The sequence below is a fragment of the Microcebus murinus genome, chromosome 5, assembly GCF_040939455.1.
Source record: "Microcebus murinus isolate Inina chromosome 5, M.murinus_Inina_mat1.0, whole genome shotgun sequence".
Classification (NCBI taxonomy): Eukaryota; Metazoa; Chordata; class Mammalia; order Primates; family Cheirogaleidae; genus Microcebus; species Microcebus murinus.
The window spans coordinates 101,467,685-101,494,234 of record NC_134108.1 but is presented as its reverse complement, the minus strand read 5'-3'; the positions used below and the strand labels follow the sequence as shown (position 1 = coordinate 101,494,234).

General features: G+C 56.4%; 1 protein-coding gene across 2 annotated transcripts in view; it reads left to right on the top strand.

Moving 5' to 3' along the window:
* Nucleotides 1-23,391, top strand: part of TTBK1 (tau tubulin kinase 1) — a 42,675-nt gene extending 19,284 nt beyond the window's left edge. For both annotated transcript variants that reach the window (XM_012773132.2, XM_076003331.1), the window contains 2 exons: nucleotides 17,948-19,524; nucleotides 20,185-23,391. In XM_012773132.2, the coding sequence (XP_012628586.2) occupies nucleotides 17,948-19,524; nucleotides 20,185-20,566 (1,959 nt within the window). In that variant the 3' untranslated portion in view covers nucleotides 20,567-23,391. The remainder of the gene's footprint in view (nucleotides 1-17,947; nucleotides 19,525-20,184) is intronic.
* Nucleotides 23,392-26,550: the final 3,159 nt, after the last annotated feature.

Below are 26,550 nucleotides of genomic sequence, written 5' to 3'. Positions count from 1 at the left end.
CAGCAGAAGCTGGGAAGTGCTTGCATCTGGGGAGAATGGAAGGAAAAGGAGCCCCTAAGAATGACCCAGAGGGAGAAGTCGGAGCCAGGAGGTGGGAGGAGCGCCAGGGAAGTAGCAGGGAACTCAGGGCAGGCTCCAGGGAGGAGGTGAGCTCTGAGCCCCAGGGTGGATGCGATGGGAGAAGTGGAGCCAGGGCAGGAGGACTCTAGGCTGGGCACAGGGATGGGCATGTTGGGGGCCCTGGGAAGGCCCAGACTGGCTGCAATGGCACCTCCTCCTATGGGAGGACCGGAGGACACGGCTGGAACGGCAGCAAGGGTCCAGATGGTGGCTGAATCCCAAATGCTAGGCTGAGGGTCTGAAGCATGGCTCATGGCATTTTGGTTACTTTCTTCTGACAAGGACAGAGTGGCAGAGACCACTGGCCCGGCCAGGCTTCTCTGTGTGAGGCGGAGGCTGATCTCTGACCTGGGCAGTGGATGCTAACTTTTGCCTGTGTGCTGAAAGGGGTCCGTGATTCAAAGAGGGGCTGGAGTGACGCTGGAAGGGGCTCAGGGCCTGTGCCGTGTTCCACTCGATGGCCCCACGTCAGGGGCATGACCCCAGGCGGCTCTGGGAAGTGCTCAGGTGCTCCTTGCTCAGACTGGGAGGACGGGCCTGGGGTCACCTGGGTGCCCTAGGAAGGGCAGCTCTTGGCAGGCATGTATTCAGGCTCCATCCCTGTCTCTCTGGAAAGAACAGAGGACCTCTGAGCCGTGGTCCTGGGCAGTGTACGTCCTGGCCTTGTCCCGGACACTGGGAATTGAGGGCTCAAAAAGTGGAGACAGTGAGTCCCCACACAGAGAGGTCCCCGCTGGCCTGAGGCTGGAGGCTGCACCCTGGCAGAGCCGGCAGCCACGTGGGCTGGCGTGACTGTGTCGTGACCTGGTCGTGGTTCCCACCACGACCAGCACCAGTAAGCAGGAGAAGGAGCAAGATCCGTCCGGGGCTCCTGGCTCCCGTCTCATTCGTTCCTCCACACTCGCTGAGCACCACTGCGTGCGGGTGCAGAGGCACCGGGGATGGCACGCACCGATGGGCTGTCCCGCAGGAAGTACAGGGCTGGGGAGGGCAACAGCCAGTGTGGGCGGCATGGTGTCTACAGAAAGCCCGAACTGAAGTCAGGAGCGTAGGTTCTGGACCTGGCTCTGCCGGCCCCTTCCCCATGACTGTGGGTGGGACACTGCAGTCCCTTCCGGGTCCCAGAGTGAGGGAGCTGCGGTTCTCCTGAGGTTTATCCCCGAGTTTTTTCTCATTCGGGGGCACAGGCCTATTGTGCAGTGGGTCAGTCTCGAGCTCTGGTCTGCTCACGACGTGGATGGGCATGGCCTGTCTCCTCCGCGAGAGATGACTGAGCGTGTCTGTGGGGCTGAGGTGTTTGTGGGCCTCGATTTCCCCACAGGGTACAGAACGGAGGTCGGATAGCACCCTGCGACTGTGCATGCGCATTTCCGTGTCAGCCGAGCAGCTGCGCGCGCACGGTGTGTGGATGTGTCCGTACACGTGCACCTGTGTGTGGTGCACACGTCACTGCGTCTGTGTAGACCGTGTAGAGGGTCCACAAGTGTGCAGGGAACCATGGACGCCTAGAGTGTCAAAGCTGGAAGGAGCATAACGACAAGGGCAATAATTCTAATGACAATAACAACTGGCACTCTGTGCTGCCATGTGCCAGACGCTGTTCTAAGCACTTCCATTTTTATATGTATAGTCCTCATAACAGCACTACGATTAGGCGATCCCTACTTAAAAGTTAAAAGACTAAGGTTCAGAGAAGTGAAGTTTCTAGCCCAGGGTCACCAGCTGGTAAGTGGAAGAGCTGGGACTTGAACCCAGGCAGCTGGCTCCAGGTGTGTGGTCCGAGCCACTCAGTCTGAGGCCTGCATGTTTAGCAGAGGAGCAAACACAGGCCTGAGAGAGCAGATGGTTTGTGCAGGGTCAGAGAGAACCTGGAACATGCATGTGTATGTGCATGTGTGCTGTGTGTGCACATGTGTGAGCATAACACATGCCTGTGCACACTGCTGGCGAGACCGTGTTAGCAAGTGTGCCTGTGGGAGTGTCAGTGTGCACGGTGGCCTCTGTGTGTGCCTGTGGATGAACGTATAGATGAACGTGACACGTTTTGCCAAGTATTTCGGGACAGCAGGGTGAAGCAGAGACCTTCCTTTGTCCAGGGCATGGGGAGGAGGGAGAAATGGACCGGCATATTTTTGCCTTCTGTCTTTAGGCTGGCCAAAGGGAGTGCTGAGCCCAGCCTGGAGGTAGGTGGGGGCTCCCAAACCTGGCTGCACCCTGGAGTCACAGTCTGTGGGACTCTCCACCCCTGGGAGACTAGATTATGTGGCTCCGGGCAGGCAGGGATCTCTACAGGGACATACCCCTCCCTGCCACCTTTCTTCAAGGAACTCCCTCCAGACCTAGCTCAGTCTGCTCGGTGTCCGATGTGTGAACTTCCTCACAGCAGCAATCGTTAAAAATCTGAGCACCTGCAACTCTGTCACCAGCACGTGTGCAGAGTTGAAGATAACGTGGAACCAGGCACAATTCTTAAGCATCTATTGTTCTTTGGTGTGCGTGATTTGATACTTTAAAATGTTTTCTGTACACACACCTGGCTTTCTGGGAGATGGAAGGTGCAAATTGGAAGCCGAGGGCCAGGAAAGCGAGGGTGACAGGAAAGCAGGCCAGCAAGTGTGTGGTTGGGGGAGGGCTGTTTGCCACCCTTTGCTGTTTGTCTCTGCCTGATAAGGGGGCAGGTCAGCATTCCCTGAGTACACAGACATTTGCTTGGCAGCCAGAAAAACATTTCCCTGCCACGTGCTGGGCAGTGTGCTGGGGTCGGCGGGACAAGGATGAATGAGGTTGCACAGTCCTGCCCTTTCAGAGCTCAGTCATGAGGGGGGCGCAGTGGGGATGCCAAGGTCCAGAAGGGATGTTTACCGGCAAGGGGCATCCGGGAGATAACAGGGAACTCTTATCTGCCAGGAGCTGGGAGCTTGCAGGGGAAGCGCGGTGGAGATATTTCAGCTGGGTGTACGGCAGTGGTCCCCAACCTTTTTGGCACCAGGGACCTGTTTCATGGAAGACAATTATTTCCATAGACTGGGGGTGGGGAGGGATGCATTACATTTATTGTGCAGTCAAACCTCCCTGCTAATGATAATCTGTGTTTGCAGCCACTCCCCAGCACTAGCATCACCGCCTCAGCTCCGCCTCGGATCACCAGGCATTAGATTCTCATAAAGATCGCAACCTAGATCCCTCCCATGCGCAGTTACAGGAGTGTTCCCGCTCCTATGAGAATGTACTGTCGCTGCTGATCCGATGGGAAGCGGAGCTCAGGCTGTGATGTGAGCGGTGGGGAGTGGCTGCAAATACAGATGAAGCTTCACTGGCATGCTGCTCACCTCCCGCTGTGGGGCCTGGTTCCTAACAGGCCACAGACTGGTACTGGTCTTTGGCCCAGAAGTTGGGGACTGCAGGTGCAGAGGACAAGTAGGTGACCACAAGTGGTGCCTGGCTTGAAGGGGCAGGGACACACTGTCATTAAATGTCAGCTTAGGAAAAACTTCCTGGCAGCTGACCAAACTGGCTAGAATGTTAAACTCAAGCACCCGCATGAGCTGGGAGAGGGGGCTTTGGGCAACTGTGGGTGCCTCGGTGTCTCTGGGTGGGCCTTAGACTCCCAAACCTCAGTGCAGATGGGACTAGCTCAGAAGGGTGCTAGGCTTGGCCAGAACAAAGCTGAAAGGGGAAGCGGGGGCCGGTGGGGGGAAGGACAAGCCTGTTAGAATGTTCTCTCTCATCCCCACTCCTCCCAGCCCCCTGTGACCCCATTTGACATCAGCAAGGGACACTGGAGCTGAGTGTCCCAGGTCTCTCCTCCTTCTGCCCCCTAGAGCTGGCACAGCCAGTCCTCGCTGCCCACACTACAAGGTATTTAAACTGGCCGCAGGCCCAGGAAGAGCTAGGGGTCAGGCTGGGAGAGGTCTGGTAACACCCAGGGCACCGGTTCCACCATTTCCACCCCCACGGCCTGGGACGCTTCCCCTTCCCTCCCAGGGCACGAGGGCACAAGGGCAGGACTTCCGGCTGGCCGGGAGACAGCAGCTTGGCCAAGCTCCTTCCACACGCTGCCTCTAGCCTGGGCCTTGGACGGGGCAGGGGAAACGCCTCTTTGGAGAGATGATTTCAATTTGCGCCCCGCCCCCACCAGTCCTCCGTCCCTGTCCTACTCTGAAGAGTGATGTAAACCATACTAAAATGGCTCACGTGAGCCCAGCCTTTGCTCCATGGCAGGCACTGTTTTGAGTTTTCTGCCTGTCATAACATCAACCTCACGGCAACCCTTTGAGGTGGGTGCCACTGTGACCCCCTTTTACAGATGAGGAAGCTGAAGCTCAGAGAGGCGAAGTGACTTGCTTGAGGTCACCCAGGTAGGAAGTGGTGGAGCTGGGATTCAGTAGCTGGGCTTGAGTCTGTCCTTAGACCCTGACAATGAGGGCGAGGGTGCCAAGGTGCAGGGGATGTTCTTTAGCTCTTCTGAGGGGCAAAGAGTGTAGCTAGGGAGACAGGCAGCACACAGTGCCTACACATGGCGAGGGACAAGTCACAGAGCCGTCTTCCTGAGAGGGAGGCTTCCCCAGGCCTGAGCTAGGTAGGGCAAAGCCAGGAGGGCTTCCTGGAGGAGGTGAGTGACCAAGGTCTCTGAAAGGAGACCATGGTGTGAGAAGTGCCAGAGAGGAGGAGGGGCAGGGTGCTGGAGGCTGGAGCCTAGGTTCTGAGGCAGGACCTCGGGAGGGCGGTTTGCACCCTCTCCACCCTGCCCGAGCCCGCCCAAGCCGCCCACCTGCAGGGACGCCGGCGCCGCAGGGGCTGTGAGCGGTGGGTGGCCCCCGAGATGGAGCTGTCGAGTCTGTACCTGACGCCTCTTTTCCCTCCACTCTCTTGGTCTCTTTCAGTTGGAGGAGGACAGACTCTCGGGGCACTCCCTCCCGCGGTACAGCCCCCTGCGACGACTGGCGTCCTCCGTGTTCTCCTCCTCCACGCTGGAGACGGAGCATTACCCTCACCCTGGCGGCGGCGGCTCCTCGGGCTCCTCCGGTTCCCTCATTCAGCGCAGCCGCTCGGCTGAGAGCAGCCCCGTGCGGGCGCCCCACCGGCGCCACGCGCCCCTCGCCGCCGGCAACCACAGACTCGTGCCCTCGGTGCTCCGCATCTCGCGGTCCCAGCTGCAGCAGGTGTGGGCCCGGTTCACCCACAAGACCTAGGCTGGGCACCCCCCCCTCCTGGAGGGGGCAGGTGGGGGGGGTGGGGAGCAGGCAGAGACCATGGTTCCTTCCCAGGAGGCAATAATCACACACTCACACAGCCCATCCCACCCCGTCATGCAATACGCCCCCAGAATGCTGGCCCAAGGTACTGTAACACTCCCACCCCACCAGGGCCTCCGTCCCACTCCGTCGGCTCCCTTTGCTAGGTGCCAGCCAAACGGTGCAGGCAGGGGTGGGGCTGGCCGTGCAGTTTCAGGCACAGGACACAGGCACTGGGCTGGAGACACCAGTGGGTCCAGAGTCCGGTGGACACCACGGTGTCAGGGAGATGAGGCTTGCTGGGCCCCAGTCTGACATGAGTTTTTGGTTTTTTTTTCTCTCTCTCTCTTTAACCTGTGACCTCTTGGCATGGCTGGGTCTGATTCACCCTGGAGGGGCTGGCGGGAGACCAGGACCCTCTCCGTGTGGGGTGTCTGTGTCTAGTTGGCACGGGGCAGGGCATGCGGCCTTGGGGATAGGATGGAGGCCCGGCCAGGCAGGCTGGCAGTGCGGGGGAGGAGTGTCTCTATGCTCAGTGACAGGGTAGGCCACTCTGGGACCCAGTGAGCCTTTCCTGCGTGCCACCAGCACAGAGATCAGAGAGTCCCTCTCTTGCACAGAGGCCTGGGCCCAGTCCACCGCAGGCTGCCCCTCCCCCAGGACGCTGGTAGGGTGGGTTGCTGGACCCAGCTTCTCAGGAAATGAGGATGGGTGAGAAGGGGCCTGGGATTGCCCCTGCACCTCAAAGCAGGCTGGGACCGAGCAGTGAGGAGACCCAGTCTAGAAGCAGTGGCAGAGAAGGTGGTTGTTAAGGGTGAGGCGAGAACTGTGAGCTCAGCAGCAACACAGATGTCTCAGGTCGGATCCCAGACAGGAGCAGCCCTACCTTTGCCCCTCTTAGAGGATGACTCCTTCCTGCAGGTGCTCAGCCCAGCCAGTCGGCCCCCAGGGAGGGCGATGGTGAGGACAGAATGGCTAGGTCAGATGGAGATCTGGAGATGTCTGGGAGATGGTCAGGGTGCCAGATTGCTCATGCCCTTTCCCCCCTTTCTCAGCCCAAACCTGTCACTGCAGAGACCCCAAGGTTCCCGTTCTTCATTCCTACCCATGTCAGCCAGCACCTCTGTTCCCCTGGGGAATGAGGTACTAGTGAAGAGGGTACCAGAAAAGGCAGTGCCTGTATGGGGAGGGTAAGAGGCCTGAGGATTTACAAAATGTTTATTTCAGTGAGATTGTGTATGTGTGTATGTTTGTGTGCATGCATGTATGCTTGCGTGAGTGTGCTTATGCATGAGCATTGATGCATATGGCAGGGCTGCCATGGATGAATGCTCAGGCTGTGCACTGCACAATTCCAGGAAGTGCCATTTACATGGACCCCGATGTGACTGGCACCCACTGAAGTTGCACAGAGCTGCAGCCCTATGTATGTGGGTGTGTATAATCATGGGTGTGCATGTGTGTTAGGGAGCCAGAAGGATGTTTGTGCAGTCCTTAGTAGTTTCCTGTGTACCTATTCTCACCCCAGCTTCTTTGTGCACCTGTCTCCCTCTGACCCCCAATTCCATGGCCTGTCAACTCCCCAGATGTCTCTGGTTAGTGTAGCGGCCTTAAGGCCCATACCCTAGCCTGGGGATGCCATAAGTGTGGTGGGCAGTGGCCTGGAGCCACACTGTCCTCATGGATAGCCAGCACTGTGGTAGGGCTCATCCACACAAGCTTCTCCTTAGCCATCACACTCCTTTCTCCAAAATCTTTCTTTTTTAACATTTTATTTATTTATTTGAGGATGCTTGGGCTAAGAGCACCTTCTCCACCTGGCAACAAAACCGACAAAAGCTGACCCAGGTTCTAATACTTGTGTCCCACCCTGACCCCCATCCCAACTGCTCACTTTTGAACCTCCCTAAACCCAAGCCTCTGTTGCCCTGCAGGCTGTTTTGGATGGCTCTGAACTGCCCAGGAAGAAGGCAGAGGAGGGGTCTAGGGAGACCCTTTGAGAAGGAACAGAGAACATAAAGCACAAAGGTGAGGGGTGGGGATGAACAGCAGCCCCATTCCCCTCCTGCCAGCACTGCCCCCCTTTCTAGCCCCTCCTCTGGCTCTCCTCCCATCCGCCCCAGGTAGTGGCAGGGGTGAAGTGAAGGGGGTCTGCCCACCAGCTGCTCTGTAAGTCAGCAGCAGTGGGGCGGGACCCCTTCTATCTGGGTTTAGATGAAACCGAGCACTCTGTCATCTGGCATTCCCTTCCAGAGGGTTCCACTATCCAACCCTGAGCACAGTTCCATCTCAGTGACCAGAACCCTAAGGTATCCTAAGATCCCAAAGTGCCTTGTGACGTATCAAAGATGATGGCACTAGCTTCAGACTCATTTTAGCATTCCATACATACTACTGTTTCCAAAGCCTTTGGAAGTGGGGGATCCTGCTAAGCGTTTGGAAGGTGGCTGAGTTTCCAAACAGCCCCCTCCACCAGAACTGATACCTGTGGGAGAGGGTAGTCCTCTAAAGTAAGGCCACGATTCAAAACATTTTGTCCTTTGGAGGACATCCCTTTGCGTATCTTCCATGGTGGAGGAGGAGAGTGTTTTATAAGCCATAAGGCTCTGAGCTAACAGGAGGCAATCTTGATAATAGTATTAGCTTTTCCGAGTGGCTAAGATTATCCGAACCACTTAATTAGTTGGATCAAGTTCACCTGAAGCTCGGCAGAGCCGCACACGGTTTGGGGTTGAGTTGCCAGTCTCTGCTTCCCAGGCTAGGTAGGGATGCTGTGAGTCTGCAATATCGTCAGACTTCTTTTCTGAAAGATTTCCCAAGAGGAGGCCAGAATGTTTCAAGAAATGATACCCTGCTTGGGGGAAAGCAGACGGCCTCCCCAGGGTCAGCTTCGAAAAGAGACAGGACTCTGTGTTGTACTTTGAAAATGGTGTTTTCATACTTGATAGTCACGCCCTGCACACAGTGGTGGCTTCCAATTATTTGTTACTTTATTTAACAGTCATTGATTGGCACGCAGTGCTTACTATGTGCCGGGCAGCGATCTAAGCACTTTACAATATTAACTCATTTAAGCCTCGTAATAGTTTATTACGAGGTAGATTCCAGTATTATCTGCATTTAACTAATCAGAATATTTAATTTACAAGAATGTATAAAAAGCCAACCCATGCCGAATAATCTGAGGTCTTATTTGATAGGAGTTTTAAAAATGGTTTAAATGGTCTGTGTATTGATTTATTTATTATCCTTTTTGGTTGGCCCGTCCTCACCCTATATATATAGGAAGAGGGCAGTTCTCTATGAGCCATACTTTCCTTCCTTTCCCGGTCCCACCTCGCCATGGGACAGTGCCCAGATGGGAGTCACTCCAGAGTACTGGGGTTGGTTGAAATGGCTGGACCCTGTCTCTCCAGAGACTCCCAACCCCTCAATCCCACATGGCCCCAGAGCACCCCAGGGCAGCCCTGCGGGTGAGGTGGGCAGAGTGAGAGTCACAGTGAGAAAGCATGTGCTCAAAAACCGGACCTCAGTGGTATTGGGGTGGTCCTAGGGGTCGGGCTCACAGACAGGGCAGACATTGGCACAGGTGAACACTGACCACGAGAATTTGAGTGGGTGTCACCAACCCGCACATCAACAGGAGCCAAGCAGTGTCTGGGAATTGGCAGGTTGGGGGTGGTCAACAGGGGAACCTCCAACCCCCACTGTCCTCAGCTCAACCAATTGTTGCCACTGTCTTCCCATTTTTATGTGAAATCTCCCAATTTTTAATTGTTGGCATCTAATTTCAAAAAAAATTTTTTTTAAAAGAAAAATCACTGTGTGAGCCAAACAAAAACTAGTTTGCGGAAAGAGATGACCCAAGCTCATTTTGCAACCTCTGTGAGCCTGAGGACCTCCCACACGACCCTGTGTCCAGGGCTGCAGCACTCCAAGGGTGACAGTGCTCTTCCCCGGCTACTTGAACCAGGTGGGCTTCTTGGAGGGAGTCAGCTAACAGCCAGGGGGATGTGTGGCGTGTGCTGTGAGTATACGTGTCGTGTGCATAAGTGCCTGCCTGTGTATACGGGCCGGTGGACTCTTTTGTGGTGAGTGGGGTCCTCTGGGTAGGACCGGTATTTTCTCGATGAGGGTGTGTTCTGAGGACGCTGGGTCAGTGAAAGATGCTCTGTTAAATTCCCAATACTTAATATACACGTACCCGACACACTCAAGGCAGCTTTGGGTCGCAGCAATAACCATTCAACACTTTCACCCCCACCACTAACATCCTGATCCCAACAATGTCCCTTTGCATTTCCAGTTTTGGGGAACATAGACACAGCCCTGCCCAGTGGGCGGGGCATGGTGGTATCTCTGAGCCATGCTGGTCCTCCCTTTCTCCTCTGCCCTGCCTGGTTCTTTCCTGAGAGGGGTGGTGCTGTCTGCTCAGGCAGGCAGTGGTGTGGGAGCCAGGCCACTGGGGTGGGCAGAGGGAGCTGTGTCAGTGTATCCGTGTTGGCGGTCAGAGGAGGGACCATGCTTAGAGAGGGTGTGGCTCTGGCTGGGGTTGGGGGCACAGAAAACGCTGTATGTATCCTCTGCTGTCCTTGGGTTGATCTGGGACCTGGGGATGGAAGTGTAGACCTCTAAGGAAGGGCTGAACCCCACCCGACCCTAACCTATCCCAAACTCCACCTGGATCTGGGACACTCTCAACTCAAAGGGGCAGGTACCAGCCCCACCCCCATAGAGTCAGTCTCTGAACATTTTAAAGCATCCTTCTCCCTAAGGGAGGGGCTCCCGGCCTGGGGGCCACCTCCCTCAACTGTCCCCACGGTTCCCCACACACCACCTGAGCCCGGCGCCTCCTCCCTTCAAGTCAAGACTTGAGAAAGGGTGAGGGGGAAATGAAGCCCAAAGGACTATGGGAACCTTCCTACCAGACCTGCCCTTCCACTCGGTTCCGCCGTCAGCCCCACCGCCTGCCCTCCTTCCCGCACAGGCCGCGGGGCGCGGGGTGGGGCCCGCCTGGCCGCCCACTCACCGGCCTCGCCACTCACACACCGTCGCCCCTAGCTGCGCCCGCTCTCCGGAAGCAGACAGCAGCCCGGCCCTGCGGGGCAGGCGTCTAACTGTAACGGACCCCGCCGCCGCCCGACTCCGCCCCAGGCCCGCGCACCACGAATGTACGTCCGGTCTTTTAAGCTAGCTGCTCCCGCGGGGCCAGGTGCCGCCCGCCCCGCAGCCCCCTCCGCGCTCCTTTCTGTTTGCTTGTCCCTTCCCGGCCGCTGGGTCCCTGGCCCCGGGGCGGGGGCGGGGGCTGGAGTCCGGGCTCCTCTCAGTGCTTCCAGGGCTGGGGTGCAGACGACGGGCTGGTGGGGGGAGGGAGCTGGCTGATTCTCCAGGCTCGAAGGCCCCCGTCGCCCCACCCCTGATTCCTGTTACCTCACTGCCCACAGGGCTGCCCCCTCCCCAAATAATTGGCCTTGCAATTGGATGCCAAAGAGCCCAGAGTTGAGGGGGAGCAAAGCTTTGAGCCCAGGCCTCTCAGAGCCACCCAACAACCCCCTTTTTGCCCACGCCCCAGTCTGCATCCCCTGCCCCATCCCACTCCACCACTGTGGGCCCTGGGGGTCCCCACACACGTCCCCCACTTCCAGCTCTTCCCGCACCCCCATCCCCGAAAATAAAACTCAGGGACCAACATCTGCTTCCTTTGCACTTGCTCTGTCCACCCCTTACCCCACTTGGAGGGGCTTCCGTGGGGGAGGGGGCGGGGTTCCAGGCCCTTAGAGTTGACACTATTGAGCGAGGAGACGGGGCTGGGCCCTGCCCCGTGACAGGTGAGACTGGTGGGTTGGGGACACTCGGCCCCGAGACCCACCTGAGTCCCCTTCCTCCAGAGACCCAACCCGGGTATCCCCCATCCTGCGTTTGGAGACGCTTCCTAATGGGGGGGCGAGGGATGGGAAAGGGGTTGGCAAGAGGACCCCCCTCCCGCGGAGGTTCTGAGTCCCAGCGGGTTTATATTCCTGAGCCTCTTCCTCCTCTCATAAATCCTCCTGACCCTCCTTTTGTACTGCAATAATACTGTATTATACGCTTGCACTATTCCCCAACCCGGCCAGCGTAAGCATGCACGAAAAACTCAAAACCACACACACGAAAATGGGACGCTTTTTTTTTTTTTTTCTCTTTCTCTCCGGGGTGCGTCCTCCTTAGTGTACATAACGGCGTCGGGGCCCCGGGCCCGGGTAGGAAAGCATGCACTGAGCCCCCCGCCCCTAGACTGCGAGTACTGTACAAATCCAACACTTGAAACCGACACGCACACGCGCGGCGCCGCCACGGGGGTGGGACACGGACACGCACCCACGCGCACACGGCCGCGCACGGGCAGGGTGGGGGCGCCCCGCCGTCACGCGTCGCTGTGCGAGGGATCTTGTGCCTTCTTAAGTCCCTGTATGTTAATGCAGACAATCCGGAGAGCTTGTGTACTACCAAATCCTGATTAAAGACGCCTTCCAGGAACCCGGCCTCCGCCTGCTTTCTTTCACCCTCCCCCTTCCTTTCCCACCACCCAGTGCGGACCCCAGTTATGGGGTCTCCTGGCTGGGCAGAGGGCAGGGGCTAGTCCGTTGCCGACTCAGGGATTGAGGGGTCTTGGCAAGTTCCAGGTCAATGGATGAGCTTCGTCTCCCTCCGCCCCAGCCGGACAGTTGGGTGGGAGGAGACTTGGAGGACTTGAGTAGTCCTCACCCTGCTGGCTGTCTCCTCTCATGGGGGCGGAGGGGGCTGTGGACTCTGGTCTCTGGGGCTCAACTCCCAGCTGCCAACTTGCAGGAGGGGGGTTGACAGGAAGTAGGGGGTTGGGCCCACTGATCAGTTCTCTGTGGCAGTGGTCCCCAACCTTTTTGGCATCAGTTTCATGGAAGACAATTTTTTCCATGATGGCGGGGGCGAGAGGCAGGGGGCAGGGGGGAATGGTTTTGGGATGATTCAAGTGCATCACATTTATTTTGCAGTCAACCTCCCTGCTAATGATAATCTGTATTTGCAGCCGCTCCCCAGCGCTAACATCACCGCATCAGCTCCGCCTCAGATCATCAGGCATTAGATTCTCATAAGGAGCGCAGCCTAGATCCCTCGCATGCGCAGTTTACAGCAGGGTTCACGCCCCTGTGAGAATCTAATGCCTCTGCTGATCTGGCGGGGGCGGAGCTCAGGCGGTGATGCGAGCAATGGGGAGCGGCTGTAAAGAACAGATGAAGCTTCCCTGCTCCGCTCACCTGCTGCTCACCTCCTGCTGTGTGGCCTGGTTTCTAACAGGCCACAGACCAGTACTGGTCTGTGGCCCAGGGTTGGGGACTGCAGCTCTGTGGGATCAGGAGCTGCATTGAGGCCAAGTGTCTAGTGGGGGGTAGAAAGCCAGGATGCCAGAGAGCCCTGTGAGGGGACAGTGACGAGCCTTCCCCTGCCACTCTGCTGTGATGGCAGATCTGGGGTGGCCCTGGCCTGTCCGGGACAGGCAACGGCCTGTTGAGAAGGGATCCCCGAGTGCCTGGATCGTGAAAGCCTGGGGTGGGGGCGTCAGTGCAGGGTAGAATGTGAGTTGAAGGGGGACGTAAATCAATGAGGAGTGGGCCACTGAGAAGGAAAGAACTGCAGACTCCCGAGACCACGGAGAGAGGGTGAAAGGGGATGAGGGGCCTGTAAAAGCAGAAGCACTTTTCTCGTTCCGTCCTGAAGCAAGAGCGGGGCAGTGGAAGGGCAAGCTGCAGCCCCATTTCTTAACTCCCAGGACATTTGGGAGACATCCCAGGCAGGCATGGGTAGGTGACACTGAGCTATGGGGTCAAGTGTGTGAGATTCTGTATAGACCTAGGGTAGGTGGCCACGTGCCCAGGTCATCTTACCCCTTCTGTCACCTTCTCCTTCCCGGGCCAGAGCACCCACCCAGCTGGGTGGCGCTCCTGGATGTGGGGTAGAAGAGCAGAGGGAGGGCTCTTGCTTGGCAGAGTTGTTTGGAGTGGGGAGACGCAGACATAGACAGGTGGAGGCCCGGCAAGGCGGTGGTGGGCAGAAGAGCTGATGGAGACCGCACAGGCCACGTCTCCTCTAGGCTGGGTGACGACACTGAAGTTGAGGCATGAAGGGTGGTTCTTCCGGGTAGAGCAGGGAGATGGAGGTGTGCACCAGCAGTTTCGGAGGGAGGAGGGGGGAGGGGGAACTGCTGGGAAAGGCACAAAGTTCCCCACACACTCAGCAGGGGAGGGGCGGGTGCCAGGGCTCACCCTCCTGCTTCTGTCACTCAGTCCCTCCCAGCCCCCCTTCTTTGACCTTGGGACTGTGGGCTGATGTGCAGTGCCTGGTGGTCTGGGCTTGGCTAGGGCCAGGCAGGAGAGTCGCTCCATGCATCCTGTGTGGGCACTGGGGATGGGGGGGGTGAGTAACCTGTCCCCAGTGTCATGGCAGAGAAGTTTCCCAAGGCCACGAGAGCCCAGCGTAATTGTTGGTAAGGGAGGATCAGGGTCTATTTAGTCCATCCTCCTCCCGTTACTTTTCCTGCTGCCTGGAATAAACCTGGACGTGGGCTGAGCTCTGGAGCTGGTGAGGCCCCGCCCTCTGCCCTCTGGACTGGGCTGGCCTTTCATCCTCCCTGCTGGCCCGCCCGCCCCTCCTCCAGCGGTCCAGCCTTCCCACGTCTGCCTGGGCTGAACTCCATCAGAATAACCGGGCAGAGAAAACAGCCAGAGTTCTAGCCTCATATCTGACCTATAGAATCTGGGGGGTAGGAACCAGGGCTCTGCATTTTTAAAAAGCAGTCCCAGTCAATACTATGACTAGCCAGGCTTGGGAACCACAGTAAGCAAATCGGCATCTCAAGGGGCCGTGCCCTGGGGAAAGGAGCAAGGTGTGAGTTTCACCAGACCTGACTTCCCTTTGCTGACTGCTGACTGCTGAGGCCCCTGCCACTGAGGGCCAGCACAGCTGCTGAGCTGAGACTTCCAGGCTGAGACTGCTGTGCCCCTCAGGCAGAGGGCCAGGTGTCCTCAGGCAGACAGGGCCTGGCACACAGAGGTGTCCAGTGATCACTGGCTGCGTGAATGAACACAAATGGGTGAGCTGATGAATTATTCACTGGGCACCCAGGAGAGGCAGGGAGGGAGTTAGGCTACTGTCTGAGGCGGGAGGAACTGGATGGCAGGCGCTGCCCCTCCCCAACACAGAGCCAGATGGGGGAAGGACAGAGGGGACTTTTCAACAGAAAACCCAGCCTGACTAGGCTGGCATAGGGGTGGCAGTGAGCCTTAGGGCAAAGCTGTCTCCGTTCTGAGATTCATAGCCCTTCCTCCTCAAGGGCAGAGGGCCCAGGTTTCCCTGCGGGGGCGGGGTGGGAGGCCAGCGAGGCACTGGAGAGAGAGTTCTGGGTCCTGGCCCTGCACAAGAGCACGCTTCTCTCCAGGCCTCAGACTCCCAGTCCGACTGTATGACCCTGACTGATTTCCAGTTCCCATTCCGCCTCTTTCCCAGGTGACAGGAGGGGAGGGCTTTGAGATGGAAGGAGAGAGGGTTCCACCTCTGATCATCCAATGTGGGCAGTGTGTGTGGGGGTCCCATCCTCGACATGGGGCCTTTCCAGAGAAATCCAGGACCTGGCCAGATGGCAAAGGAAAGGGTGGTTATAGCAGGAATTTCCAAGGTGTTGGGGATTGGACAGGGAATACAGACAGAGGTTCTGCAGAGAAGGGGTGACTTGGTGGAGTCAAGGGACATCCCTACTGGGGGGGATGTGCTGGTGCTGGGTGAGTGAGTTCTGAACTGGACTGGAGAGAGATGTGATCAGAGTTCTGTGTCTGCCTGTCCCTGGCTGTCAGTGTACCACCTCCCCCCATGGTCCCCGCTCACCGAGAGCTTACAGCAGCTGTCTCCACCTTTCCCAACCATTTTCTCTAGAGTAAACATTGGCGACTGGACATGGCAAAGTGCCCCAGCACAAGGCTTGGTACAGAGTCAGTGCTTAATGTTTGCTAAATGAACAAATGGGTGAATAGGAATGAATGAATGGGCCAGGTGTTGTGGCTCACACCTGTAATCCTAGCACTTTGGAAGGCTGAGCTGGGAGGATTGCTTGAGACCAGGAGTTGGAGACCAGACTGAGCAAGAGCAAGACCTCATCCTACAAAAAACAGAAAAATTAGCCGGGCATGGTGGCACACACCTGTAGTCCCAGCTACTCGGGAGGCTGAGACAGGAGAAATGCCTGAGCCCAGGAGTCTGAGGTTGCTGTGAGCTATGATGATGCCACTGCACTCTAGACCAGGTGACAGAGTGAGACTCTGTCTCAACAACAACAACAACAAAAGAATGGTGTAGAAAAAGAAAATTCCGGAGTCTTCCAGCCTGGATGTAGACGGGAACAAAGTTCTAAGTTCCCTGCCTGGCTCCAACAGGGTCTGATCACAAGGAAGATCATGGCAGTTGTGGATGGGGGGAGCAGTTACAGCCATGGGCAGATCCCTGGCCTTGGAGACCCCTGCCTTCCCCTCTACCAGCTTTGTGCTGTTTATAAGCAGGCCTCAGCTGGCAGTGCCCCTCCTTTTCCCACACTTCTTCCCCCATAGGTGTGACATCCAGGTTTTTCTGGGGTTGAGGAGGGGACCAATGATCTCCAAACCACAGCAGAGCAGGAGGTAGGAGGTAGGAGGTAGGGGTGGGAGGGAGTTAACATTAATTGAGCAACTGCCATATGCCAGGCCCTTTGCTTATATGATCTCATTTGTGATCACAGTCTTTGTGGAATGTACATTATCGCCTTTCATTTCCTGATAACGGACATTGCATCCTCCATGAAAGTTAAGGACCATGTCTGTCTCGTTCAACACTTGCCACAGATTCCTAGCCTATAACATAGCGACCAGGACAACAGACATTCACAGATTACTTCTTGAATGAGTGAAAAAATGAATGAATGCAAAAACCTTCAAGGGGTTCTGTTTATCAGGAGAGAGAACCACATAAATACATGCATGCGTGAATAGAATAGGGAATGGAAGATTCTCTAACAGAGGGATGTGGGAAAACAAGTAGAAAGGAGAGAGTGATGAAGTCTGCTTGGTGGGCGGACAGGAAGGCTTTGTGGAAGAGGAGCTGTTTCAGTCAGACTTGGAGGAAGAGTAGGAACTTATCATGTGAATAGAGGGGGTGAGAGGGCCCCCAGCAGAGGAATCTGCCTGGGCTAGGTGGTCTAGCACCTAGCGGTGGTGGAGATGCACCACCATGGTAGGTGAGAATGGCTGGGTCATAGGGCAGGGGTCAGAGGGCACTGCAGTAAGTGGGCTGGAGCAGAAGACAGGAACCAGATTGTGGGGTGAGCAGGAGCTGCTCATGTGCCAAGCCAAGGATAGGAACTGTCTCCTGAGGCCCGTGGGGGCCACTGCAGGGCTGAAGCAGAAAGAGATGGAAGTAGATCTGAGTTTCAGGAAGATCAGTGGGGCTGCTGTGAGAAAGACAGATGGCAGTGCAGGATGGAGAGAGCAGGTGGGTGGCTGAGGAACCACCAGGCAGAACAAGGCTGTGCCCATGGGCCTGGGGCAGCAGACACAGAGATGTTCAAGAAGGATGCTTGGCAGGACTTCCCGAAAGCATGGATGGGAATGAAGATGTCAGAGGTGTCAGGATGTCACCAGGGCTTCTCGTCTGAATGGGCTGTTTTCTGCTAGTTCAGGAAGATGAAGACTCAAAGGCTAACAAAATGCTAGATGCCATCAGCACCACCCAGCACAGGACAGAGCTGTGTCGGCCCGATGGGCCCAGGTGCCTAGGGATGTTCCTGTATCAAATATGTCAGAGCTAGGGAAGGGACCAAGGTGGAAGAGGAGACACTGCAGCCGAGTCTGACCCGATGGTCAGGCCTTTCTAGTCTAGAAGGAAAGAGGCGAAGGGGGATGGGCAAGAGTCCAGAAAACCAAGAACAGGTTTTGCCACCTTATTGCCAAGGGCTCAACACAAAGCTTCAAAAATGGAAACCTAATGGAGTTTAAGTACAACTGCAGAGGGCCAAATTCCTGGCTAACAAGACAGCGCAGAAAGGAAGAGGGCTGGAGCTCCAGGGGCCCAGCCTGCACTTCTAGGGTAGAGGACAGCCCTAACTCCACCCTTGTCTGCCCCAGGATCTGGGGGTCCTGGCCAGTCAGCTCTCTGGCTGCAGAGAAACTGCATCCTGTGGAGAGGTGGTGAGGACATCTATGAGCCCCTCTGGCATGGCGCATGCCAGGAGGTGACACAGACACTTGCTGGCCCTCTCTGGGCCTGGTTTTCTCCAGCTGTAAAAGGGAGGGTTGATCTAAATGGTAGTTATGGTGCCTTCTGGATTTCATCTTCTGTTACTGATTGGACTCTAGGGTTGACTCTGGGGCTCAGGGTGCACGTGGCGAGGAGAGGAGTGGGGAAAATGGAGAGGGCAAGGAAACAGAAAAGCCACCAGGATCAGGGCCTGGGACTTCAGGAGACCAGGAGAATGGACACAATGAATGACTGTGTCCATACTCCTCTTGGGCCCAGGAGGGTGGGTGACCTCAGAGGGTCCCTGTGTGTGCCCCTTGCAGGTGTTCTCCGTGGCGCCCCCGTTTGAGATGAATGGCCTCCCACGAGTTGTGCCTCTGAGCCTGCCCTACCATGACTTCAAGAGAGACCTCTCCGAGTACCGAGAACGAGCACGGTTTATCAACAGGGTCCGGAGGGTGGGCTTCTCACACATGCTGATCGCCACCCCCATCTCGCTGGATCCTGTTGAACCTCAAGCTAATGGGAAAGAGGAAGAGGAGGAGGAGGAGGAGGACGAGGAAGACGAGGAAGAGGAAGACGAGGAAGAGGAGGAGGAGGAAGAGGAGGAGGAGGAAGAGGAGGAGGAGGAGGAGGAGGAGGAGGAAGCCGCCGCAGTGGCCCTGGGGGAGGTGCTGGGGCCACACAGTGGCTCTAGCAGTGAGGGCAGCGAGAGGAGCACCGACCGGAGCCAGGAGGGCGCCCCGTCCACACTGCTGGCTGATGACCAGAAGGAGTCCAGGGGCCGGGCCTCCATGGCAGATGGGGACCTGGAGCCTGAGGAGGGCTCCAAAACGCTGGTGCTCGTCTCCCCTGGCGACATGAAGAAGTCGCCTGTCACTGCCGAACTGGCCCCCGACCCCGACCTGGGCACCCTGGCTGCCCTCACTCCTCAGCACGAGCGGCCCCAGCCCATGGGCAGCCAGCTGGACGTATCTGAGCCAGGCACCCTGTCCTCCGTCCTCAAGTCTGAGCCCAAGCCCCCAGGGCCTGGGGCAGGGCCGGGTGCTGGGGCAGTGACCACAGGGGCAGGGGGCATGGCAGTCACCTCCTCACCCTTCACCAAAGTCGAGAGGACCTTTGTGCACATTGCAGAGAAAACCCACCTCAATGTCATGTCTTCCGGCGGACAAGCCTCTCGGTCTGAGGAGTTCAGCCCTGCGGGCGAGCTGGGTCTGGAGGTGCCCTCTGATGGGGGCGCTGAGGAGGGGGCCCTGGTGCCCCTGGAGAATGGCATCACCCTGTCAGGGCTGGATGGGGCCCAGATGGAGAACTGTGCCCTGTCTGGGCCCCCCAGGGAAACCCCCTCAGAGGTGGCCACAGACTCACTGCCTAATGGCCCAGCCCTGGCTGACAGGCCAGCCCCAGCATCCCCACTGGAGCCAGGCCCTGAGAAAGTGGCCACCATCTCCCCCAGCCGCCATGCCATGCCAGGCCCTCGCCCCAGGAGCCGTATCCCTGTCCTGCTGTCCGAGGAAGACACCGGCTCGGAGCCCTCGGGCTCACTGTCGGCCAAAGAGCGGTGGAGCAAGAGGATCCGGCCACAGCAGGACCTGGCACGGCTGGTGATGGAGAAGAGGCAGGGCCGCCTGCTGCTGCGGCTGGCCTCAGGGGCCTCCTCCTCCTCCAGCGAGGAGCAGCGCCGCGCCTCAGAGACGCTCTCAGGCACGGGCTCCGAGGAGGACACGCCTGCCTCCGAGCCCACGGCCGCCTTGCCCAGGAAGGCTGGGCGGGTGGCTGCCACCCGGAGCCGGATCCCCCGCCCCATCAGCATCCGCGTGCCCACGCCTGCTGCCGCCCAGCAGACCCCCAGCAGACCCCACGGTGCGGCCCCGGCATCTGACACAGCCATCACCAGCAGGTGAGAAACCACTGCCAGCCCCCGAGTGGGCAGGGGGTGACTGCAGAAGGCCTCCAGCAGCGGGGGCTTCTCTAGAGCCAAGGTCAGGGGCTATGGGAGATCAGGAGGGACTCTCAGCTCCACCTCTTGTCCACCACCTCCTCACTCTGACTCAGGGCCCAGCCCTGTCCCTAGGCTTGAGGAAGTGGCTACAGTACGCATGTCTGGAAGGGGGTTGGGAGAACCAGCCTCGGGAAAAGTTGATGGGGGTCCTGGGGTACGCACAGAGCTTCTGCCGTGCCGGGGACATTGGAGGCCAAAGGATAAAGCCAAGGGCTTTGAATAGTTGGGAGAAAACATTTCATGTTAATACAAGCACAGATATATCATAGATTAGAGTGCAAAATCCAGGAGAATTTTAAAGATGAAACAGAGACCTCAAACAAAGCCTGCAGCACGCTCTTATGGCAACAGTCTGGGAGCATGTGGCCCTTAAAGGCCCTGCCCTGGAGGACAGCGCACCAGGCCTCGGTTTACCCATCTGTGCTATGATCTCTTCGGTCTCATCCAGCTCTGAGAAGGCAGGACTTTAGGGCTCAGTGTCCAAAAGGATTCTGAAAATGTCCTCCTTTTTTTTTTCTTTGCCCTCTTCTTTTCTCTTGCCTTCGGCTCCTCAAGCAGGCTCCAGCTGCAGAAGCCCCCAGGGCAGGCCGTTGCTGCTGACCTCCGCCCCAAACAACCTCCGGGCCAGGGCCCAGGACGAGCCCAAGCCGGCTCCAGGGCCCCCGCCCCCCGCAGTCCGGGCCTCCCAGCCTCTGCCGCGCGCCATCCCAGCGCGTCCCCGCGAAGCCAGTCCCTGTCCCGCAAAGAGAGCCCCTCGCCCTCGCACCAGGCCCGGCCGGGCGCCGCCCCACCCCGGGGCGTCTCGCAGGCCCGGGCCCAGCCTGACGGCACCCCCTCCCCGGGAGGCCCCAAGAAAGGACCCAGAGGGAAACTCCAGGCTCAGCGCGCAGCAACCAAAGGCCGGGCTGGGGGCGCAGAGAGCCGGGCGGGGGCCAGATAATGACGCCCGCGGCTCTCTGCGGCCCCCTACCCTCACCCTGGTCCCCCACCCGCAGCCGGCCACACTGGAACAGCTCCCAGCACAGCCTTACGCGCCCGCGCGCGCCACCCGCGGCCCCAGCTTCCCGCCTGCACCCGCGAGGACGCGCGGGCACACGCCGCAACCTGCCAGCCTGCCGGGCGGTGGGGGACACAGCGCCGTGCCGCGGGGGAGGGTCCGCCTTCCCCTCCTCTCCCCGTCTCCTCCCCTCCCCCGCTCTCCTTCGGGAGAGGAGGGCTCACACCGGTCCCCCGGCCCAGGAGAAGGCTCAGCCACTCTTCACCGAGGACTCCACTTCTGGGGACACTCCATTCACCCACCAGGCCTTGGCTGCTCTCCACGCTCCCCCTCTGCTTACACCTCCTTCAGCACCTAGCCCTCCTCCCAGCCTTTTTCCAGCGCCCCCCCCCTCCTTTCAGAGAAGCAGCCTCAATTTCCAGAAGTGAGGGCCAACCCCATAGTCTCCTGGGAGTGCTGGTGGTGGTGGTGGTGGTGGAGGAGGAGGAGGAGGAGGAAGGCCTCTGGACTGCCCATCAGTCTACTCAGGTGTGAGGGGGCAGGTCTGACCTGTCCCAAAGTCGGCTCCATCCTGGACAACCCAGTGGGAAGCAGTGGCAGATGATTCTTGGGGGCAGTGTGCTCCCCTGCACCACCGGGGTGCAGAGCCCCTGGGCCTCAGTGGGAACCACGAGAGGTCTGTGGGCCGCCTTCCTGGCAAATGTTTCCCAGTGGGAGGTTGGGGCTTTAAAAAAAGTTTTGCCCCTTCCCCTGGTCCCCTGATCTAGTGCTCAGGACCCCTCACCATCAGGAATTCCTTCCTGTCATCTAACCTCAGTCCTGTCTGCTGCAGTTTCGGCCAGCTTCCCTCTCTCCTGAGTTCAGTGCAGGTGGAGGGTAGCTGGGTATCATCTCTGCGCTGGCCCTTTGGAGATTCAGGGACTCAGTTCAGGCTGTGTTACCCTCCGTGTCCTCCCAGCTATGGGGAGTGGGCTGGCTCGGGCATCATCTCCCCCAGCGGGCAGAGAGCTTGGAGACAGGTGGCCCTACAAACAGCTGGGCCCTGGAGGCAGAAAGGCCCTTCTAACTTCCGGACTGTGTGCTTGTGTGATGGGTCCCCAGCTCAGGCCCACTCCTCCCTCAGCTCCCCCCAGGCTGTGCTCTCCTGCTCCAGCCCCAGCCCAAGCAGCCGCCCTGCTCCCTGAGTGGATGAGGGGCCTCCTGCTGGGTTCTGGCTCCTGCATAGCTCACCCACCTCATCATGAGCCTCAACTGCCTACATCGGGGCAAGCAGCACACCAGCTGCAGCAGAGACAACTAACCTTGCCTATTTGGGACGCCCCCCCCCATAGGCCTCCTCCATCCTCAGCACCCTCGGTCTCTGCTCCCTGGCCTGGACCCTCTGTCCTTCCCTGAGCCACAGAGAGCAAGCCAAGACATCCAGGGGAAGAGGAAGGAAGGCCTCAGTGTGCCCTAGCGGTCTGGTTGCATCCAGGCACCGTCATTCAGAAGGATGCCCACAAAGAAGCTGACCCCAGGAGCAGCCTGGTGGTGCCAGCTGAACCCCTCGTGGAGAGTCAGCAGGCTCGGGCAGCTGCTTCCATGCCAAGGTGGCAGCTTCCCTGTAGACCAGCCCAGGGGAGGACTCCAGGGTGGACAGCCTTCAAGGTCCACCCCATGCTGATGCAGAAGCTCCCAGAACACTCAGGAAACCTCTCTGGACAGAGCCCTCCTTGTCAACCTGAGTCCCTCCCAAGGCTCTCTGCTGCCATCTGGGTCCAGCAGAGGGGGTGGAGGAGGGGCCACTGCCTCCCACCTAGAGCTTCTCCGAATGACAATCAGCTTGTGCCAGGTGGGGACCAGGGCATGAGCCCTGGTGCCCAGCCCCTGGGCCTGCTCCGAACCATGAATGTAGGGCCCCCAGCCTCACTTCTGCTCCAGGACCAACAACACCCTGGTTTGGAGCTGGGAAGAAGGGGGTGCCTGAGAGAGCCCCAGTTTCACCCAGCACTGGAGCTGGCAGAGATGCAAAATCCAGTCTGCCCTTGGGATTCCAGACCTCCCTAGGGCTCCCAACTGACCTCAGGCCTCTGAGTCATTGAATGTCACCAGGCGACAGGGGCGGGGGAGGGGGTGAAGAGGGCCAGTGGAGAGAGGGGCAGCAATGGGACTGGCTCTGCTCCTCTCCCCAGGAAGGATCCAGGGCAGAGGAAACCACATCGCTCAGTGCCCCCACGCCCAGCTGCAGCCTCTTCTCCCTTGAGTATCCATCCCTCCACCAGGCCCCCCTGGTCCTGAGCACCTCCTCTGTAAAAGAGTGTCACACCACTGCTGTAGCCTGCCTCCCCCCAGCCTTTCCCATCACGACAACCTATGTTACTGGCTCAGATGCGGGGTCTGCTCACCCCAGAACACGCCTTCCCTCCCCAGCTGCACCATGCACGAAGGGGGCACACGAGTGGGGCCATGCCCCAGTCCCATGGGCTCCCCCTTCCCTGCTCCTTGCAGGGGCTGGGATAGGCTTGCTCAGTCTTCTCAGCTCCAGGGACCAGCCCTGGTGGGCATGGGGTGGGGAGCAGGGAGTTGCCTTCCCCATCCCTCGGGAAGCCACCTAAGAATGTTTACACGCCAAACAGAATGTAACACCCACGCCACCCCTACCCAGTCACTGCATGGCCTCTGTCCATCCTGCGCCTGTCCACCCCACCCCAACGGAAGCTGCCGTCATGATTAGATTGGGTCTCAGAAGGGAAGTAGCCATCACACCATTAAAAAGCCTGTGGACCTTTCTTTCTGTTGGCCTGAACTCTTCTTCCCTTTGGGAGGGCAGGGCAAAGCCAGCTCCTGGGGCTGGGGGTGGCCAAGAGAGAAGAGCCAGGTTGTTGGGCAAATGTGAAGGGGCCATCCTGGAGGCAGAGGGGGAAATGAAGGCTCAGAACAGACACAGGTAACTTGTTCGAGTGGCACAGAAGGAAGGGGACTGTCCTGCTATCACTCTGAGTGCAAAGCTGGCATTCTCTCAGCCCTGTGGTCGCTTCTCCTGAGAGCCATAGACTCTGAGTCTGCCTTTGTGCGGGGAGACAGGGAGGAAGAATTTTCATTGCCCCAAAAGTACAGACAAAAGTGCAAGTGTTTGTAATACCCATTATTATTGTAGCAAAATCTATCAGATCACAAGTGAGCATAGCTGTGACACAGCATATCCACCTGTAGAAATTTACCCCGTGGATATACTTGTACACTTGCAAAATGACTGTCCAAATTCGTTAATTGCAGCTTTCTTTGTATATTAATAGCTCCACAAAGCCCTGTCTGCAATGCTGAATCCCAGAAAGTTCTGAAAACTAGGAGTTTTCCTGAGATTGACACAAACTCATTTGGTATCAAAAACCTGACAAGACCATTTATAATCTTTATTAATTCCACTTATCATACATGTTTGCAGTGGAAATATTAGTTTGTTTGACTATGGGGTAACACTCCAGATCCTGTTAGGGTATTTCATAATATTTGGAATACACACCAAATGACCTTTCTAAATATATATACAGTTGAACTTTGAACGTCATGGAGGTTAGGAGTGCTGACTCCCCACACAGCTGAAACTCTGTGTATTTCTTTTGACTTCCCTAAAACTTAACTACTAATAGCCTACTATTGACCAAAAGCCTTACTGATAACATAAACGGTCAATTAACACATATTTTGTATGTTGTATTTATTATGTGTTGTATTCTTACAATAAAGTAAGCTAGAGAAAAGAAAATGTTTTAAGAAAGTCATAAGGAAGAGAAAATATATTTACTGTTCATTAAGTGGAAGTGGATTGTCATAAAGGTCTTCATCTGCATCATCATCTTCATATTAAGTAGGCTGAGGAGTAAGAGGAGGAGGAGGGGTTGGTTTTGCTGTCTCAGGCATGGCAGAGGCAGAAGAGGTGGAAGGAAGTGGAAGGGGAGGCAGGAGAGGTAGGCACACTCAGTGTAACTTTTATTGAAAAAAATCCATGTATAAGTGGACCCATGCAGTTCAAACCCATGTTGTTAAAGCATCAACTGTGTGTGTGTGTGTGTGTGTGTGTGTGTGTGTAGGTGATCCAATGGCTTGAATAAGAGGCTGTGCACCTATAAAAGTTCAGAAGCAATGCAAAGTCCATAAACTGGGACTGGTCAGTAGAGCATGGCCCACCCATTCAATGGAGACCCCATCGTGGGTTACTGTGAGACTCTAAAATGAAGGAGGCTAGCCAGGCACAGTGGCAAGCCCCTGTGGTCACAGCCACTTGGGAGACTGAGGAGGGATGATTGCTTGAGCCCAGGAGTTTGAGGCCAGCCTGGGCAACATTAGCAAGATCTCATCTCTAAGTTAATTAATTGATTAAACGAAGGAGTCATCTCTTTGTATACACTTATGGACCAGTCTTCAAGATCAAGAATAAGAAAAATAAGTATACAAGGCACTTGATTAAATTAAAAGGCGTCTGCACATGCAAATAAACAATCAACAGAGAAAACAGACAACCTACAGAATAAGAGAAAATATCCACATGCTGTATATCTCACAAAGGGCTAATGACCAGACTCTACAAAGAACTCAAGCAAATCAGCAAGAAAAAAATCAAACAACCCCATTAAAAAGTGGGCAAAATACATGAAGAGAAGCTTTTCAAAAGAAGATAGATGAATGGCCTATGAATATATGAAAAAATGTTCAACGTCACTAATTATCAGAGAAATGCAAATCAAAACCACAACGAGATATCATCTAACCCACATGAAAATGGCTTTTATCAAAATGTCCCAAAACAATAGTTGCTGGCATGGATGTGGAGGGATAGGAACACTTACACACTGTTGGTGGGACTGCAAACTAGGGCAACCTCTGTGGAAAACAGTATGGAGATTCCTCAGGAACTAAAAGTAGACCTACCATTTGATCCAGCAATCCCGCTACTGGGTATTTACCCAAAGGAAAAAAAGTCATTTTATCAAAAAGACACTTGTACTAGAATGTTTATTACAGCATAATTCACAATCACAAAGATGTGAAATTAACCCGAGAGCCCATCAATTCATGAGTGGATTAATAAAATGTGGTCTATGTACACCATAAAAAAATGAATTAATACCTTTTGCAATAGTCTGGATGGAAATGTGGACCATTCTCCTAGGTGAAATATCTAAGGAATGGAAAAACAAACACCACATGTACTCACTGTTAAATTGGAACTAACCGATCAGCACTCATATGTACAGAAGGAAGTAAAACGTAATGGAAATCATGCAGGTGGGAGGGGGGAGGAGGGGAAGGGTGAAATCATAGCTCACTGGTACAATGTACACTATCTCGGTGATGGACACACAACTTTGACTTAAGCAGTACAAAAGCAATTCATGTAACCCAAACATTTGTACACCCATAATATTCTGTAATTAAAAAGAAAAAGAAAGAAAAAGAGGTGTGAGTCTAATGTACAACTCTTTGTGTAGAAAGGCAGGTTAGATGGGTTAGAGGTCTCTGGCCTCCACAGGGGAGGAGAACTAGGTGGAAGGGACGGTTTGCTGTCGTGTTCATGCTGTATCTTTTGCATTTTGAACCCTAGGTTCACTAGGTGTGAATCATTCACTTAGTCGATACATAAACAATTTTTGTCCCAGGCCAGGCTCCTGGCCCCACCTGGGGTCAGGGGTAAAAAGGTCTAGGCTCCCAAAGTTCTCTGCTTTCCCTCCGAGAAAGCCACTCTCTGACATGCCAGACCCATCATGGCCTCCTGGGACCCCTTTCCTCCAACGCAGATGCTTGTGGGCTCTAGGGCCTGACTCACCAGCCTTCAGTGAGGCCCCATGTGCTTTCACCTTTCTTCTTGTATAAAATGTCCAAAGCAGGAAATACTTGTAGCAAAAATGCAAACGCTAAAAGCATATAAAACATGAAAGCCCCACTCCCTG